This window comes from Lissotriton vulgaris, chromosome 11, assembly GCF_964263255.1.
Source record: "Lissotriton vulgaris chromosome 11, aLisVul1.2, whole genome shotgun sequence".
Classification (NCBI taxonomy): domain Eukaryota; kingdom Metazoa; phylum Chordata; class Amphibia; order Caudata; family Salamandridae; genus Lissotriton; species Lissotriton vulgaris.
The window spans coordinates 246,749,869-246,768,845 of record NC_141699.1 but is presented as its reverse complement, the minus strand read 5'-3'; the positions used below and the strand labels follow the sequence as shown (position 1 = coordinate 246,768,845).

The following is an 18,977-nucleotide window of genomic DNA, read 5'->3' as shown; positions in this document are numbered from 1 at the left end:
TTGATAATCGCAAATAAGGAACAACTCCCCATTCATTTCTATGGGCCCAAAGGCCCATAGGAATGAATGGGGAGTATTCCTTATTTGCGATTAGCAAATTGCTAATCGCAAATAAGATAGCGATTTCAAGGGTGCCAGGGGTGTCCAAAGGACACCCTGTAGCACCCCTGAAATGCATATTTACACAGGTGTTGCGCACACACATGTCCAAAGGACATGTGTATGTGTAACATGCAACAGAGAAAAATGCACTTATGTGCATTTATCTATTTTTTCGCTATTTACCACGAAGTCAGACTTCGTGGTAAATAGCGGCCAAATAATGCGAATTCGCAATTTAAAATTGGTTAATGAATTGCATTTAAGGAATCTCTAATAGAGATTCCTTAAATGCTATTCCTCGCAAATATGCGATTTCGCACATAGCGATTTTTGCTTTTGGGATGATGAATCCCAAATGCAAAAATTGCACTCGCAAAGGGCCAGATTCTCAGAATCTGGCCCTTTGCAAGCGCAATTTCCGTTCATGAATCTAGCTGTAAATGGGGAAAATGGACCCCAATGGCAAGTACGGACTAAGAATGTCCAACATGTATACCTATCTTTGTTCTTATATTCCATATGGGCAGAATTTAGTGCAGGGAGGAATCCATTGTGTTGGTTTCATGAAAATGAGCACATGATGTGTTTCCACACTACCACACAAATGTGACGAACGGTTCGATTTTGAGCACATTTAAGAATGTGTTATGGCTCACCAGTAAATTGTCTATTCTATTTGTGGAATTGATTATCGGTCCTCTAAAAAAAAAAGAGCGTCTCACCAGTGTGTGAAATTACCAATTGGCTGTTATCGGATCTGTGGTGCTGAAATGCCTCGTAAGCAGCTCTGCCGAAACCTGAAAGGCATCATGTTCCGAGCCAGGGGACCCTGAGCAGGGATGAGCAGCCTCTTTCTCTGAGTCACGTATTTATTTTTCCGGTGAATCGGCGTAAGGAGAAACTCTGCCAGGGTCTGATGTTTGATTAGAAATATAACCCTACACAGTTTCTAAACTTGGCTCACAGAAATAAGTGTTTTTCATGCTGAACATATTTGTTGTTTAATTATGTATTCCCTCCCTAACCACTCAGCGCCCCCCCATCCCCGCCCCACTTATGTTGTTTCCCCTTTAGGCAGGTGCAGCTGCAAAACCGCACGCGCCTTCAGCCTGGACCCACAGAATGAGGTGCATGCCTTGGGTGAGCATCTCTGGTCCCCTGGTCCATGCACTAGGCATCTATGTTCAACTCGAAGGCAAATCCCCTTGGGCTAAAACCTAAGCTAGGCCAAGCTTCTCACACCATTTACTCCATGGATTATAAATGTAATGATGGTGTCTCATCCACCAAGCCTGGGCCCAGGCTCGCACTGCTATGGTATGCACTGTCTTAGCAGCCAAGGCCTCATAGCAGGATCTTCTCATGGCTATCTTCTTTTCTATCATCAGTGGATGTTCTAATTTCATTTCCTCACACTAGTGCCTGGGGGGTCTCTCCGATATCACCACTGTGGAACTGTGGTGTGAGTTTCCAGTAAGGGTGATCATGCAGTCCCACAGTGGCTACTCACTGCACTAATGCATCTGTATGGTGGAGACCTCAGTGACTCCCTTTGCTCCTCCCTGATCTTTTACTTTCCTTACATTTTTGTCCTGTGCATGGGAGAGGTCCACACAGGCCACGATTTGGTGAGCCATCACGATATGCTTTTCTGTCCCATTGTCTCGCCATCTGTCACTACTTGTCTTCTGCTTCTGGTGTCTGCCTTTTCCAGGGGCTGTCTTCAGCCTTCACATCTTCTTTATTCTCTTTGCTAGCCAGCCCACTTGCCTGCTGATGGATCTGTTCTTTGGCATCCCCAGTCTGCCATTCTGCACCACACTGGATTCTATAGCAACCGCGAGTGCACCCACAACAAATTCAACATGGCGGATGTGATAGTGGATATGCCTTATCATATTTTAGTCATACAGTGAAGTCTTATTTGTCAAAAGTGGTGCTGTTTGAGTCGACAACTTGCCTTGCAACAAATAAGAGCTTTTCAAAAAGCTGTGCGTGCTTCACTTGGGCCAGTCGTTTCTTAACAGAAGCTCACAGGAAAAGTCAGTGTTAAATCACCTCAAGGGTGCATCATTGAGAATCATTTAAAATAACTGGGCGTGTTCCTTAAATGAATGCCCCTCTGAAAACAGGACCACCATGAGCATTTAGAGTCATCCTCTTTAGCAGGCCACACACGACTATCAGTTAAAATGCCCGTGCAATTTCAAATTGGTACGGATTCAAGGAAAGATTTTGTGGCATAGCAAACTATTAATTTTCCACGGTCTTTCAGGTGTTATGGCAAATCTCCTGATTTGCCGTGAGGCCATTCCAGCTACGCATGGCCAATGCAGTCCTGCACCCTTACTGCCCCCTTTTCAAAGCCACCAAGCTTCCTAAATAAATTTCTGCACTCATGTCCATTCACTGGCTTCAGAAACTTACACATTGAGAGATTATTGATTCGCGTTGTCTTGCTGTATTGGCACGCTAAACTACACAACGTTCATGATACAGAATTATTCGATGAAAATGTGAAAACAGTGCATTTCCTCTCAGAGTTACATATATTTTTGTTTCATGTGCAAAGGTTTGAGATTAGCAGAGCAACTGGGTCGAAGAGAAGATGAAGCTAAAATAAGGCATCGCTTGGGTCTGTCACTTTGGGCAAGTGGAAACCTGGAAGAATCCCAGCACCAGGTGAGGAACAATGATTCACTTCCGGTACAGTTTCCTTCAATTCCTGTTCCTCTGTAAGAAACTCATAAAGGATAAAAGAGTGAATTCAAACGTAGGTCCAGGAATGCCAATCCCATGTCAAATATTAAAGATAACCAAAGACTGTCTAAATGAGTTCAATTTAGATTCCTCATCTGTAAATTTATTTTAGCCGGATGGATCCATGGATTCAGCCCTCCTGGACCTATGTTAAGAACCATTGGCATAAACTTTGTGAGCAGCTGGAAAGTTATTTGTATATTGTAATGTGTACTTTGTTTATATTCCTTCTTTTTTATATCTCCATTACAATGTGCTTGTTTCACCTGGTAATATTCTGGATGTGTTGCCAGAATTTAGAAACAAAAAAAGTATTTCAGACATAAGCTACTTCAGTCGCAATATGCACATGCAGGTGGTGAAAAAAGAAATTCTCTGCACCAGGCATAAATGCTGGCTGGCATGAAGTGCCCATAGAAAAGTTTGTGACTCAGGCACAAAACTATCATGTTAATCATGTTACCCACAGCCGCAGATCCTGAGAAGGGAACATACTCAATGATTAGAACCATGTGGAAATATTTTGATTTATCTGTTTTTAAACTGGCACACATCAACAGCGAATTAATCTTCCTCTCTCTGGATCAATAAAAAAAAACATTTATTTATTTCGATATATTCGCGTTCAGTTCCTGAAACTACAGGATAGCACAGTTATACTTACCACAAGCATAAATAGGAAGGTTATGGCTTTGTATTACCTATGTATTTTGCATGCATTGTTTATCATTTATTATTATATAAGATTTGCACTCTATTATTGTTGTGCTGGCATACTTCTCTTGGGTGTTGTAGTTCTAGAAGGTATGAAACATTCTTTTATTCACCATTGGTCGACACTCTGGACTGCCAGATCCCCACAGCCAGTCACGGGTTGTCTCTTAACGTCGATTATATACGTCATTCCTGTGTGCTTTCTTTGGATTTGGTTTTGGGAGATATCAGATAACAAGGAACTAATAATTTATTTTCTGTTTTGTGAATGTGGAAGTTGACTTGAATACTCCCATTTTCGATATACACGAGATGGTTTTGCATCGCCTACCCTTTCTACTGGATTCCTCAGAGTCAGAATGATAACCATAGCTGTTTCATAGGAACTGATAAAAAATATTCTGGTATGTGTAGTTTACTCACTACAGAGATTTTCATCTGGATACTCTTTTCACAAAATGTCTACATTCAAAGCAGCCAATCTTATGATCTCTGTAAATTTCATTTGAAAATGCATGTGATAAATATAGTACTGGCAAAATTAATTGCGTACACTCCACAAGCATGGGGCCAGGATGCTGGTACTGCTAAAAAACAATCTTTTGAATCTTTTTCCACTTAATTTATTTTTGTCCTTCGCTCTCTTATCTAATGCCCCTGTAAAAATTGTTGCACTTATGCAGTCTGTGTGCTCCACCAACCCCTATACCATTCATTTGTATGTTTTCTTGTGACGATAAGTGTGCGAAAACCATTACAAAGTTTGTGACAGTGTGAGTGTTCACCTCATTTGCATTACATTTATTAAATACTGCCTTAGAAATCCCTAATTCTGCTCATCTAGACCCAGTAGGGTTCCTGCTGCTAAATGTAATTGAATCTCAGAGAGGTGTTTTAGATGTGAATAAGGATGAATTATGTATATTAGCCAGTGTCTCAGTAGAGTACTGCAGAGAAGTGCCTTCAACCCCATATTACACTGTTAATGTTATCCAAAATCTATATACGTCACATGTCGCACACATAGGTGAAACCTTTGCATGTGTAACATAGATACTTATGGATTACCAGCAAGTCAGCAAAGATGTTGTATGACTTTATGTTTATGAGCATTACATTTACTCCTATGAAAGGTTTTGTGGACTGAGCCTCCTCTTCTCACAACAGGAACATTCTTACTTACAAGCAAAAGAAACAAAACCAGCTTCATAGAAACTATATAAAACTGTGGTCAATCTCTGGTACAATGGCAAAAAGGTCTGAGTGCAGATCGAACAAGAAGTCTCGCGATTGAGTGAGCACAAACAATGCTTCACTGCACCACATCAATGTAATCTCAGCAACATATGTTATGTTGATGGACAGCTTGCCGCTCTGTACCTTTACCTTATCGACATGTAATGGGAAATTGATCTGACGGACAGAAAATCTATCACACACTGAAATAAAACTTCCAACCAGAATTAAAGTTTTTTTTTTTATTAAGGTGTCGAAAAATAAGGGAAATGTTCATGGCAAACACAGCAACGAGTAGTTCTGCTGTGTTGTAATCGGTGTAGACATGCAGTGTTTGTTTCTTCTCAATACTTTCTAGGCACTACAAAAGAATATAGTACCATTTATTCTGTCTTTTTTCACATTTCTTTGGGACACGTTTGGATTCTTATGGGTCTAATCATCAAATATTTACCTCCCATTAACATCAGGGGTTAATACTTCACGCATGATTAAAAATCTCTGGTATAGAACAGTTGCAAAATGTAATCCGCCTTGGTCCTGTGAGCAGGGAAATGGGATGAGGGTCTCTTCTCCCACTGGCCAACCCCTTTCCTCCTAGCCCAACGAAGGGGTTCAGGGAAGAAAATACTACACTCTCTGTAGAGACACCTATAATTTCACCCAATCCAGGAAATCCACTAGTTCTTCCCTCAACCCTCACATTCTCCCAATACCATATGGGATAAGACCAGCAACATTCTTGCCATATCCTGGAAAAAATGTACATGTGTCCGTTACCTCAAATGACCTCATTTCTAAGTAGAACTGGTAGGCGAACTAAGAAGGATTGGATTTGTGTGTAGAAAGTCCCCAATTTAATGCCGCTCTACCTATGCAGTAGACCTCAGTAGTGATATCAGGCAGTAAGGGAAATCCACCTTTACAAGTCACCACTATCCTTTGTGGCACTTTGAATAGTGGGCGAACGTTACCTATGGTCATTAACCACGGTATTGTTAGCTACCTCACATTTATGTTAAATTGCAAAGTTACTAGTATACAGGGCATATCTGTAGCTTACAATATATGTTCTCCGATTGTATTCAGGTGAGCTTGGCACAGTGGCGCCACCATGATGGCATCCAAAGACGCAAGATGATAAAGTAGGAATTGTGGATTGTTATGAAGATTGAGGCTGACGTGTTGTAGGTATCCTTTATGTAAAGGACTGGGTGTTGCTCATAGGAGCCAGAGATCTGGGGCAATAGGGTTCCTGCTGCTAAATGTAATTGAATCTCAGAGAGGTGTTTTAGATGTGAATAAGGATGAATTATGTATATTAGCCAGTGTCTCAGTAGAGTACTGCAGAGAAGTGCCTTCAACCCCATATTTCTGTCTCAGGCGCACAGTGACACATGAACCCGGAGGCAGGATGGGGCAAAGCAGAGTTGAAACCTACAAACACTGAATCTGGAATTAATCCAACGAAGTACCTAAAGCCCACCGATGATAGGACTTGGCATATCAGGGGCTACCGCAGGGTGATAATATACTTCGAGAAATGGTTGATTTCTCAAGAAATTGTTTCAAATGACTATTACATGTCGAACTATGCTGTCTGGTGCCTTATGGTCTTTTAATGCCCCATTGAAAACTGCTGTTACCAGTTCCATCAGAATGGAAAGGCCACTAGTAATGAGGGCTGTACACTAAATTTACAAGCAGTTTATTTAAATTGGAATTATTACAGTCCGGGGTTATAATGAAAATCTTGCATGACATCAGCACTCGTGGGCCAGCATTCGACACCCCTGTTGCAAACTGTGCTTCATCCTACTTTGGGTATTTACTCTACCCGTTGTATCTAAATACAGGGGAGAGGTGTGGCGCAGTGGCCAGATCGTCTGACTCTGGAGCACGGGGCTCACGCTTCTGTCCTGTCGGCAGCTGAGCTCAGCATCCTGTGACTGGGCAATAGCTCACTTAATCTCCCCGACGGCCCACAGTGTCGTGAAACCCTTAAGGGTGATATGTTTGTGCTTTACAAATAGGAATTATTATTAATATTTATTAAATATTAGCCCCTACAAACTCAGTCATCCAGATTTAAAGCCAAGCTCGTTTTCAAGGAGTGTTCAATGCGCTCCGATAACCGGTGGGAAACATGTCTTACTAGATGATTACCACCTGAGCCATTCCCAATATTTCTCCCAGTAATATGGTGCAGATTTTACTTAGCACTTCACTTGTTTTTTGTTACAGATGTTTATACATAACTGTGACAACAGCTGAGAAAAAGATGTCTCACTAGCTTCCTGTAAAGATGTGCCTTCTGTTCAGTGTAAAACGCTTCCCAATTTGTGCACAACCCTTTATGGTTTTTACTTTCATGTTACTCACTTTATTCACTCCTTTGATTGGTGTAAATAACTTGTCTTCTTTATTGACAGTGAAGTTTAAATCACTTACAGATCCATTTAAGTTTTGAGCTCCATTGTCTGGAGACAATTTCCCTAGGAGGAATGGGAGCGCTTAAAGCTTGAATACCTAAAAACCCAAGCGTAGGCTGTTCTTTACCAGACATTTCCTTTTTCTGAATATTATGTCTCCTGTAATATACCACTGAGCCTTTAGATGAGTGGATTATTCATGTGCCTTGCTTTAATATTGAGGCTTCAGTAGACCACATGCATTTAACTAAACTTTCTATTGCTTTTTTAATATATCCCTGATCTCTTTATTACATTATTTTAATTTTAATTTCGATTTTAGCAACTTTTACCGACAGATTACACTATACAAACATTGATTGACAGCTGTGTTACATCATTATTTATTAATCTCTCCTTGATATTAGTTTGAAGATTTGTTTTATTTAACTCCACCATTCCAATGGCAGCCTTTTGAATTGGAGGGACTGATTGAGACATAGCATGTACACTGTGGTGCATCCTTTTATAATTTGTTTGCCCAATTACTTAGAACGATTATTTTTAGTTCACCAATGTCTTTTTAAAAATTTTCTGGTAAAAATTGATTCTTCACTATTGATGAATTCACACTCACACAACTTTAGGATGCACATAAGAAGTTTGTTTCCACCAATTTAAGGAAGTCTTTGTTGAATCAGTGTTGCAGATCGCAAACACGGTCAGTTCAAAATCATCCTCTGGCTCCTCATGAGGAACGGGTGTTTGAAAGGTCTCCTGGTGTTGTTTGTTGTATGCTGCTGCCTTTGTGAATCAATAGAAAGCAGATCTAACATATACTGATATCAGATGTTAAATCCTCAATTATCAGAGCATCAGAATATACTATGTTCTGGCTCTACTCTCTTCTTAGTTTTCCTTCTTCCCTTTTCTTCCATACTCACAGTGCATCCAAGTACTTAATGGATACCTCTCATTAAGTATTCATCTAACATTCCTTAATTTCCCATGAAATGATCTCAACACCCAATAAACCCATTAACGTGCTTGTTTGAGTAACAACATTGCAATTTCCGTTCCATCCAATTTTATTCATTATAGTGCAAGATTGCATGTTTAGAAACATCCGGTTTATAGCTCACCACATAGTTAATAATTCTTGTTATTCCTCAGTGTTATCTGAATTATAATCACTATAACATTCCAATTTTTAGTCTCCCATGGACTCTTTTTCTCCTTATTATATGGTCCTTATCTGTAAAGCGTACAAAAAGACTTTTAAGCCTCTTCCTTTTTAGATATGGGTGAAAACTATGATAACTCATATTTAATGGACAGTACAATCCTAAATTCCTGAATAGAAAAATTTTAATTATTTTTGAAAATAAAATATTGGATATATTTGGTAATGCAACATAGTTCTACACAGAAGTAACAATATTTTATTTTTGCTGCCCTGAGGATGCAAGTTTTCAAGAAATACAGGTTGGCTGCAGCTGTTGAGAGTTTTTTTTAAATTTCGGAATGAACTAACTCAAGTTACTCAGAATTGAGAAAATGCATTGCTTTCCACCTCAAACCACACCATGCTGAAACTAAAAAGATAGTATGGTATGAACTCTCCCTTCTAAAGAATGTCAAAACGTTTCTTCCAGAAAAGGACTTCAGAAATGCAGTTCAAGCCCTTGTACTCATCCATCTTGATGGTGGCAATGCCCTAATCTATGGCTTCCTAAAGTCCATACTGGCATCCCTTAGGGGCATCCTCCATTCCGGAGCACATCTCCTCCAGTGCCTAAAGAACTATGTCCACATCACCCCCATCATGATGGAACCCCATTGACTACCCTTGCCAGCCCACACCATATTCAAAACTAGCTTCCTCATTTACAAAGCCATCACAACCAGAACCCTGCTGACCTTGTCGAGAAGCTTACAATGTCTTGTGGTTCTTGGCATGCCCGTAGCCAGGGCACAATCAAACTGCAGACTAAGCCTTTTTTCTCTATGCGCCTAGGAACTGGAACAACCTCCCTGTAACTATCAGGGCCGCCCCAACACTGATCCAATTTAGGAATGAGTGGAGACTCACCTCTTTAAAGAATATTACACCACAATTCCTTAATTGTCCACAACTCCGCTCCCTCTCCTATTACTTGCTGACTCTAAGCTTGCCTTTAACCATGTACAGTGGTCCTCTGACTTTTGGCTAGCTTCGCTCTATAGAAATACCATATACATACACACAAACATACAAAGAGAAAAGAAGAACAACAGGAAGGAACTGCACATGTGTTGATGATTATGGACTCTAATGACTAATATTAATGATGTTCCCCAATCTTGTTCACATGTTTTGAAAACAACTGAGATCAAGGAGTGTTGATGTCCTTTGGGGTGCAAGCACTGTGCTTTTCTCTGATACCCATTTTCTCAAAGTACTCATCAGGATTAGTTGCCTCCTTCTGCTATCATAACACCCTACAAATTGATGAGAGGAAAGGAATAATGTAAAGCAAGTGCTATACTTTGCCTTGAATAGTGGAGCTACCAGTCCATACACCAATTTAGGCTAACGCTCAAACCACCCCGCATGATCTGGTGTCTGGTATTTGTGTGGAGTCACGGATGTACCATCTTGCTGAGACACTGGTCTGCCGCACAGTCTACACAATATGTATTATCTGACCAGTATCCCATCCTTTTTAACTTGTTTGCATTTCAAATTATCTATACAGCTGTTACAAAATGTGTAATTGTCCTCAAGCATTCGTTAAACTTTTGAAGAAAAAGTATATTTCTTTTTTAATTTAGCCTTGTTGTTGATACCTTTTTGTGTGATTATATAATATGGAACTTGTAGTTCTGCCAATAGGAATTGTCTTGGAATTTATAATATGGAATTCTCAGAAACTTGAATTGACTCCATTGATCTATCATGCTGAAAATGTGGATGTGGCATGTTTAAGGTGATGAGCCCCACATGCTCTAAATGGATATTTAAGTTCAGTGTAGTGCACCCTGTCTCCGGTGAGAAAGTGGAAACCAATACTGAGAGCCATGCTCTCCTAATGCATTATTTCTTCTCCTCACAGCTTTATAGAGCATCAGCGTTATTTGAAACAATCCGACATGAAGTCCAGCTCAGCACTGACTACAAGCTTTCACTGTTCGATCTGCAGACATCATCATACCAGGCCCTGCAGCGAGTGCTAGTTACCCTTGGTAAGATAGTCATGTGGCAAACAATGTGATTTAAGTACTTATTTCTTGGTCTTTTTTTACCAGTAAGGGTCTTTTCAGGCCATTTACAGTTTTTTAGATTTTTAACATCAATTTCGATTACTATAAGTGAGTCCTGTAAAATATGCTTCAGATATGTGTCCAATTTAAAATTCCAATGAAATATTCAGCTTCTATTATGAATACAATTGATATTGAATAGATATCTTTCCTCTATAATAGTGGAACATTATAGATTGAAAGTTCCAGTTTATTCTTGTTTATCGCTTAATATTTAAGACAAAATTGATGCAATTGATAGTTTGCACAATTTCAAACACACACTCAAATATTTATTTCCTAATCCCATGATAGGATTGTGTTGTAGACCAGAAAACAGCATTATATGACATTTTGTAGGAAGTGCCTCTTTTTGTATGGTCATATTCATTTTTTTCTGAGCTGATGCTGCTGTTTTTTTGACTCTATGCACTGGTAACCTGGCAACCCGTTAAACAGGCTCCAGTGCATGTGCACTGACCCTGAAAACGTCAAACTTGCCCACACACGATTGGCATATTTATTTTATGCATAAATTCCTAGTATATGGTACAAAAATATACCTAAGGCCTGTAAGGTAAATGTCACTAGAAGTCTGCAGCACATATTGTGACACCACTAAAATAACAATGCAGTACACGTATACAGATCTGCCCCTGCAGCCTGGATGTGCAATTTTAAAGCTCCCATTTTGACCTGGAAAAATAAACCTTTTGCCAGGCATAAATATTCTTTTTCAATACTATAAGTCACTCTAAGGAAGGCCCTAAATCCCCATAGCGTAGGGCGCATGTAAGTAGGACATGTGTATGCATGTTTGTCTCTTAGCAGGGTGGCCTGTGCCCAGTCCATTCCTGAGCTTTAAAGGAAGCCTACGCTGTCATTGGCATATGTAGCTCACGCCCAAGCCTGCCTTGCACGTGTCCTCATAGGCAGCCTGTCTCCAAACTCTGTAGGAGGGGGAGCAATCCAAGAACTGGTTTGAAGTGAGCAGAAGGGAGGTATCAGAACTATTTTCAGAGGCTCACGGCAATCAGGGGTTACTGGGCACAATCGCAGTGGTTGAGGCCTTTCAGAGTAATAGTCCAAGTACCCCACCTGTAATTGACTCTAGGGGTATGCGTGGTCTGAGCAATCCAAGGCTCCCACTGAGGGGAGTTGTGGAAATAGGATAGTCAAAATGGGCTCACAACTCAAAATGCATGCAGCAGCAGTAATAAATCATTGACCAATCAAAAATTTACCAAAGAGAAGTATTTGCATCCTACCGCTTACCAGCACAAGCAAAAGTTACCACATTCACAAACAATTACACAGACCCACTAGAGGTCGGGGCTCTAGTGTTTCTGTGGTGATTCCCTGTCCCATTCTCTCTCAGCAGTAGCAATTGTGGTTATTTTCCCATTCATTATTGGCAATCCGCAAGGTATGCCCGACTAGCAGTTTGAGTCTCAAGTGTCCACATTAACTCCAATTTAAAGTCAGCATTGTTCCAGTGCTTGCCCGCTTCAGGGATCTAGATATCAGTACTGTTGGGTGCTCAGGGCAGTGTGGCACATCCATTGCCATTCAGAAATCTTTTCCGTCCCAACAGGAGAGTTTGTCCTTTATCATAGCCACACATCTAGATGGGCACAGGAAGATCTGCACAGGTAAAGAAATATTCTGCCACTATGGTTTTAGATAGAGAGGGGTACAGTAAAACACATAGGAAATGCTGTAAAAGTGGGTAGGGCCACCCATGGGAAACGTTTGCCCTATTGATTAGGAAGAGACCAGGATTTTAGCCCACCTACAGACTGGCACTGGGCATAAATGTGGAACCCCAGTACCCTCTTAATAACACCTCTGTACTAGTTGCACGCAGTTGGCACTTTGTGCATTTTGGAGTTAAAGTTTGTCCTCTTTTTGTTCACTAAAAAATTCTTCATTTAAAAAATTGGAGGGGTTTATTGATTGTGTTTTTGATTTTTTAGATGTTTTGGTATTTCTAAATGTGTTACACATTTTCCTAAATTAAGCCTCTCTGCTCTGTGCCAGAGATACCAGGGGTTGAGCTCAGGTTTAAATTAATGATCCCTTTACTGGGCCTAACAAGGAAAGTGCCATTATTATTTATTTTGGACCGGTATCTAAATCAACTAATAATCCACTTTCTCACAACATTGTATCTACACACTGCTCCTTGACAAGAATGTTCTCTCCACATGGTTACAGCTTCAAACATAATCTGGAGGGATCTAAAGCTCCATTGAATGATTCTAATTAATGCTAGTTTCAGATTCTCTCGGTATTGATGCTTAGTGCTGGCAAGAAAGTAATTGGTATGGCCTGATTCAAAAAGAATTATCTTTGAGTAGATGTTTTATTTCTGGCTTAGGCATCACCTACCTCTCAATATCCACCATGAACATACTCATGGAAAATGTACATATGTATCAGGCCTACTGATTTCAGAAAATAAACTGTTTTTATTGGTGTGTGTACATCAAAGAAAAAAGTAACCAATCAATTTTTAAAGAATAATACAGATGATGTGTTTTGCTGCAGGATAAATACATCAATAAATGTCTGTGGTACACCTCAAATTATATCACACTGTTTGACATTTTCTGTGAGGCAAAACTTTGCATATGACTTATTGTTCTACACTTTTTCAAAGTTAAGTGAACTAAGATTAGTTCATACAACATATATATTTGATGCCTTTCTTTCATATTCACGTATTGCAACACTGTCTAAGATCCATTCTGTTACAACTAATAACAAAAACTCAATAAATAGATCATCATACTTTATGATAGGTATGAACCATTTACCAAGGAATCACTCGCTTGAAAATGTCGCGCAAACAGTACGTAAATAACGGGCATGAAGGTTAAGTACTCACTGTGTTCAAAAATCAAGAGAACACCCTTTAGTGAGCTAGACCAGATGCTCATAATTTCATCACAAGGAATCTGAAATCATTCATATTTGTAATGTTATTATTCAAAATGTGGATTAGCTTAGATATCGCTTAATACTTTTTCTATTTGAAGGTGACAAAAAAAAAATCATGCTGTTTTTCCAATTGATCCATATTTGGATCAGCGGTATATTTGGCTAGGCTTGTGCTCTACAGATACCGCATGCATGCATTTTTAAAGTAAATTTGTAGTCTGTGTGGTATTGTGACCATAATATTTTTCTTGGGCATTATAAAAGCAGCACAGAGAAAAGAAGATTAGCATTTAGAGCAAGGATATGAACGAATCGCCAAATATATGCATGAGGGTGAGTGCCCCAAGTCACTAAATTTACTCGAACTCAACCCCTTGGTATCTATGGCACAGAGCAGACAGGCTCAACTTAGAATAATGTGTAAAGTATTTATGCAATACTAAATATTACTAAAGTCAACATGCATAATAATTAAAATTCCAAACGGAATCAGACTATTAGAGTAAACCTCAATAAACAAAATGACTCAAAAATGACAAAGATCCAATAAGGGGAACTGGAAACATGAGTTTTGAAAGAGTTATGGGAAAATAGTGCCACAAAACACAAAGAGCTAATGATAATCTATGGTTACGGTAGATTGTGACATAGACACAATTTCAGCCTGGCTGCGATGCACAGATTTTACCATCTGACATAGTCTTTTAACAGCGGCAGGGAAGGGAGACGCGCATGTATCAGATGGCTATCACATAGACAGCTTGTATTCTCAGGTTGCTGTTCACCCAGCACAATCAGGGCTCACTTTTCCCTAATCTGAAAGTGCTTGCAACAACTATGAGCAATGAGCTAAAACTGGCTGCCTGGGTCCATATCAAGACTTCTTTCACTTGATCTTTCTTTGAAGTCTACTTCATAAGAGATGGGATATTGCGACCCTTGGCTTCCGTCCATTGGTGCTTTACTACAGACCAGATTACGAATTGAGGCCCTCAATACCAGTGGCCCCTATTTCATCAAAGCCCCGTGGCTACGTTTTTGTGTTTTTCGTGAATGATGTGATCGCTTCCTGATGAAGGCATTCCCCCCAAAACGCGCGTAATGTTATTCCACCGTCAGTTATATAAAATCTAAGCCATTCACATTAGGAACCAAATCGATATTTAATCATGTTTCAATTAATCAATGCTCCTGGTTTTCAGTCCTTTGTATCCATGATTTTTAGACTGAACAGGAATTTATGGACTGCTTGTTCAAATGACTAGCCCATTTAATATATTTATTATCTATCTTATGAATTAATCACTGTTTAGGACACTATGTATGTAAATTATGTATTATGATGTCTATAATTCCACATTTTAAGTATTGTATATAATTTAAATATGTAAAAGTGTTTTGCGACAAAAGTACTTGAAGCTTCCTCATTTATTAAATGAACTGTTGTTATATTGTTTCTCACATGCCAGTCTAATTATTGTATGACTGCACATTCATATTATTTGTTTCTTGCTCAAGTTTTTTTCTAAATAATTAGATTTTCCCTGCGCTTGGCAAGTTATCTTGTATGTAGGGACCCCTGTGTTCTAAAATGATAGTCTTTTAATTGCCATCAACCACCATAGTACATTTCTGAAGACCCCAGGACCTTATGCGAGGCACTTAGAAACTCACAGGGTGTCAGGTAGAGACCAGCAGGGTCTAGTCCAAGTCCAGTTGCCACTGGTCAGCTGGGTACTTCCAGAAAAATTCATAGAATTATTTAACTAAGTAACTATGACAAACTGGATCACGGGGTCTTTTAGAGTGCAGATTGCCTGTGATTCATAAATTGGAATAGGTTATGAATGATTGTGCAGCTTATTAGAGTACTGTAGGGAGTATGTTACGTTATTCCATAGTGTGCCGAGTGTGATGTTGTTTCCATTCTGCAGTGTTGGTATATTGGTTGTGTGAGAATTTGAGTGTGAATTGTACATGTTGTGAAACCTATGTGGTTTGTGCTTCTGGAGAACATTGCATGCCCATCCATTGTTTTTACCTATTTACTATTGCATCCTACTTAAAAGTAGCAAGTTAACATTGTTCTTGTCAAGGTGCAATAGGCATTTCTCAGGATGATGTTTACTAACTTTGGCTTGTTTTTCACAGGCCACCATGATGAAGCGCTAGCAGTGGCAGAGAGAGGAAGGACCAGAGCATTTGCTGATCTCCTGGTGGAACGCCAAACTGGCCAGCAGGACTCCGATCCCTACTCTCCTGTGACCATTGATCAGATCTTGGAGATGGTGAACAGCCAACGGGGGCTTGTGCTTTATTATTCATTGGCTGCAGGCTATCTGTACAGCTGGCTTCTTTCCCCTGGTGCAGGTAAGGCCACCTCAGTGCTGCATATCCTTTCTAACATAGACAATCTAATAATTAAAGGAGCCTCTCAAATACAATCACTTTTCCTACTCATCTAAACTCTATACTGTGTTATTGTATTGACCAACATTTCAAGAAAATCACACTGTCTGTTACAATTTATACATGATCATTGTGCATGTTCCTAGTTGGATATGCAGCTATCTATGTATTGAAATAATAATGACATTTTCATCTGACAGTATTTCATAATAATTCATTAAAAAAAAATAGGATTTTGTGAAATTGCCAAATTCGCATAAAGCACTTACCGTATTTTCCGGCGTATAAGATGACCTTTTAACCCCTTAAAATTTTCTGGAAAGTCGGGGGTCGTCTTATACGCCGGGTACAAAATTTTATGGTATTTTTTCATGCGCTTTTTCATAGCGAGGACTTCACTCGAAGGTGTCAGACCACTTCACAATACGAAATAACAAGAAACAACACACCTTATGTTAAAAAATACAGCCACCGACCCTGGCAACGTCCAAAAATACAGCCACCGACCCTGGCAACGTCCACACCCAGGCCCCGCGCCATGAATTGTGCAAGTATCGAAAGCGAGCGTGTTTTTGTCATAGCGAGGACTTCACTCGAAGGTGTCAGACCGCTTCACAATAGGAAATAACAAGAAACAACACACCTTATGTCAAAAAATACAGCCACCGACCCTGGCAACGTCCACACCCAGGCCCCGCGCCATGAAGTATCGAAAGCGAGCGTTTTTTTCATAGCAAGGACACTCGAAGGTGTCAAACCGCTTCACAAGCGAGCAAATGGCGCCATGAGTCTTACCTCGACTGCCGCTGCCGCTGTACACGCGCCTCCAACCGCTTGCACATCCCCAGGCAGACGAGGCAGCAGGACGAGGCAGCAGGACGTCCGAAACACGGTACATGGTAATGGGCAGCCAGCGCCGAAGATGGCAGCGCCCAGTGTGTTGACACGTTTGGCACGTTTTGGCACGCTCACCTCTCCCTTTGGCATGGGCGTGGCATAGAAAGGGGACTGTACAATGTTCCCGAATGTTCCCGAAGGCAGTAGAGCACTTGCCGTGATTGGCTGGTTGTTGCTAAGAGGAAAAACAGTCTCGTGACCAGATAGCGTATTTGCCGTACTGTACGTGTGGTGTTGAAGACAGTCTCTGCACCTGTCCATTCTGTACAGCACCAGTACCGTACATCGAGTGCAAATGGCAGACAGCAAAGAACCCGGCAAGGCTCCAGCAGCGCATCCAGAGCAAATGGCTGGCAGTCTAGAACTCAGCAAGGCTCCAGCAGTGGCAAGGAGAAGAAAATATGAAGCCAGCTACAAACTCAAAGTTGTGGCTTTTGCCACGGAACATAATAACTGTGCTGCTGCTAGGCAATATGGAGTGACAGAGAAGATGGTTCGGGCCTGGAGAGCAAATGAGCAAGCATTGCGGAGTATGCCAAGGGGCAAGTGTGCACTAAGAAGAGGCACCCCACATTGGCCAGAACTGGAAAAGCATGTAGCAGACATGGTGGCCGAGCATCGGCAAAGCGGGTATGTCGTGACCCGAAATAAAATCCGCTTGGTTGCACTTCAGTGGGCCAAATCTAATCCCGATCTCAGCCACAGATTTAAGGCCACTGTGTCCTGGTGTACCAGATTCTTGGGAAGGCATAATCTGGTATTGCGGCAAAAGACAAAAATTGCCCAGAAATTACCAGCGGATCTTGATGCCAAAATGCATAGCTTCCATCGCTACGTCATTAGGCTGCGCAATGAACATGTGTATGCGCTAAGTAGCATCGGAAACATGGATGAAACTCCGATGAATTTTGATATGATCGCCAACAAAACTGTCCATCAAAAAGGCGAAAAGACAATTTTAATAAAAACAACAGGACATGAGAAGTCCAGTTTCACTGTGGTACTTGCATGCACAGCTGATGGTGGCAAACTGAGGCCAATGGTTATTTTTAAAAGGAAAACAATGCCGAAACTCAAGTTTCCTGCTGGTTGTTTTGTGCATGTGAATGAGAAAGGATGGATGGATGAAGAAGGGGTAAAGCTATGGCTTGATAACGTATGGAGCAGGCGACCAGGTGGACTTCTACAAAGGCGTAGTCTACTGGTGTGGGATATGTTCAGGGCTCATTTAACTCCCAGCACCAAGCAAAGGCTGGCAAGACTGAAAACGGATGCTGCTGTTATACCTGGAGGACTGACATCGTTGGTGCAGCCACTGGATGTGTGCCTAAACAAGCCATTTAAAGATCGCATCCGAGAACAGTGGAATGAGTGGATGGTTAGCGGTGAAAAAACATTCACAAAAGGAGGAAACATGCGTGCGCCACAGTTGGATGTTTTGTGCAACTTTGTCATAAAGGCCTGGAACGACATCGATGCAGAAACAGTCATAAAGTCTTTCAAGAAGTGTGGCATATCGAACTCATTAGATGGTATGGAGGACGACTATCTGTGGGAAGGTGAAGAGGATGCCGAAGAAGAGACCACATCATCTGATACGGAATTGGTACAAGATCCATACGATGACTGCCTTACAGATGTACCACAAGATCTCATAGACTTACTTATGAGATCAGATGACGAAGAGGAGGATTTTGAAGGTTTTTAAAGGGAACGTTATAAATCCTGTAGAAATCGCTTGGATTTATGGGAAGTTATGGAACGTTTAATGCACTTGCACTGTTTCATGCACTACGTTATTTATGTTTGCCGTTATTCAGAAGTGACAGTTTTTGATATGGTTTTAAATAAAATGTTTCCGAGTAAAGCAAGATTGTTTCTACAACCAATTTCTTTGCGTTCAGTCTTTCAGTTTGTAAAATAAACGCTTATAGGTACCCACTGCCCACTGATAAAGCCTTACTGCTCACCCACAGGGAGGAGGACTAGACTAATACGGTAAGTTCAAAATACCGGTACATACTCGGAATGGCTATGCTGCGCTGGAAGTGGGGGGTCGTCTTATACGGCGAGTATAGCACTAAACCTAAAATTTTTCTGCCAAAGTCGGGGGTCGTCTTATACGCCGGGTCGTCTTATACGCCGGAAAATACGGTAAGCTTCTCAAACTGAGGTAGGAAAGACAAAAAAGAAAGGTTACAGCAGAAGCTTTTTGAACTTTTG

General features: G+C 40.7%; 1 protein-coding gene across 2 annotated transcripts in view; it reads left to right on the top strand.

Moving 5' to 3' along the window:
• Positions 1-18,977, top strand: part of TTC28 (tetratricopeptide repeat domain 28) — a 1,842,918-nt gene that overhangs the window by 1,555,977 nt on the left and 267,964 nt on the right. For both annotated transcript variants that reach the window (XM_086943149.1, XM_086943150.1), the window contains 3 exons: positions 2,675-2,784; positions 10,319-10,448; positions 15,600-15,818. In XM_086943149.1, the coding sequence (XP_086799275.1) occupies positions 2,675-2,784; positions 10,319-10,448; positions 15,600-15,818 (459 nt within the window). The remainder of the gene's footprint in view (positions 1-2,674; positions 2,785-10,318; positions 10,449-15,599; positions 15,819-18,977) is intronic.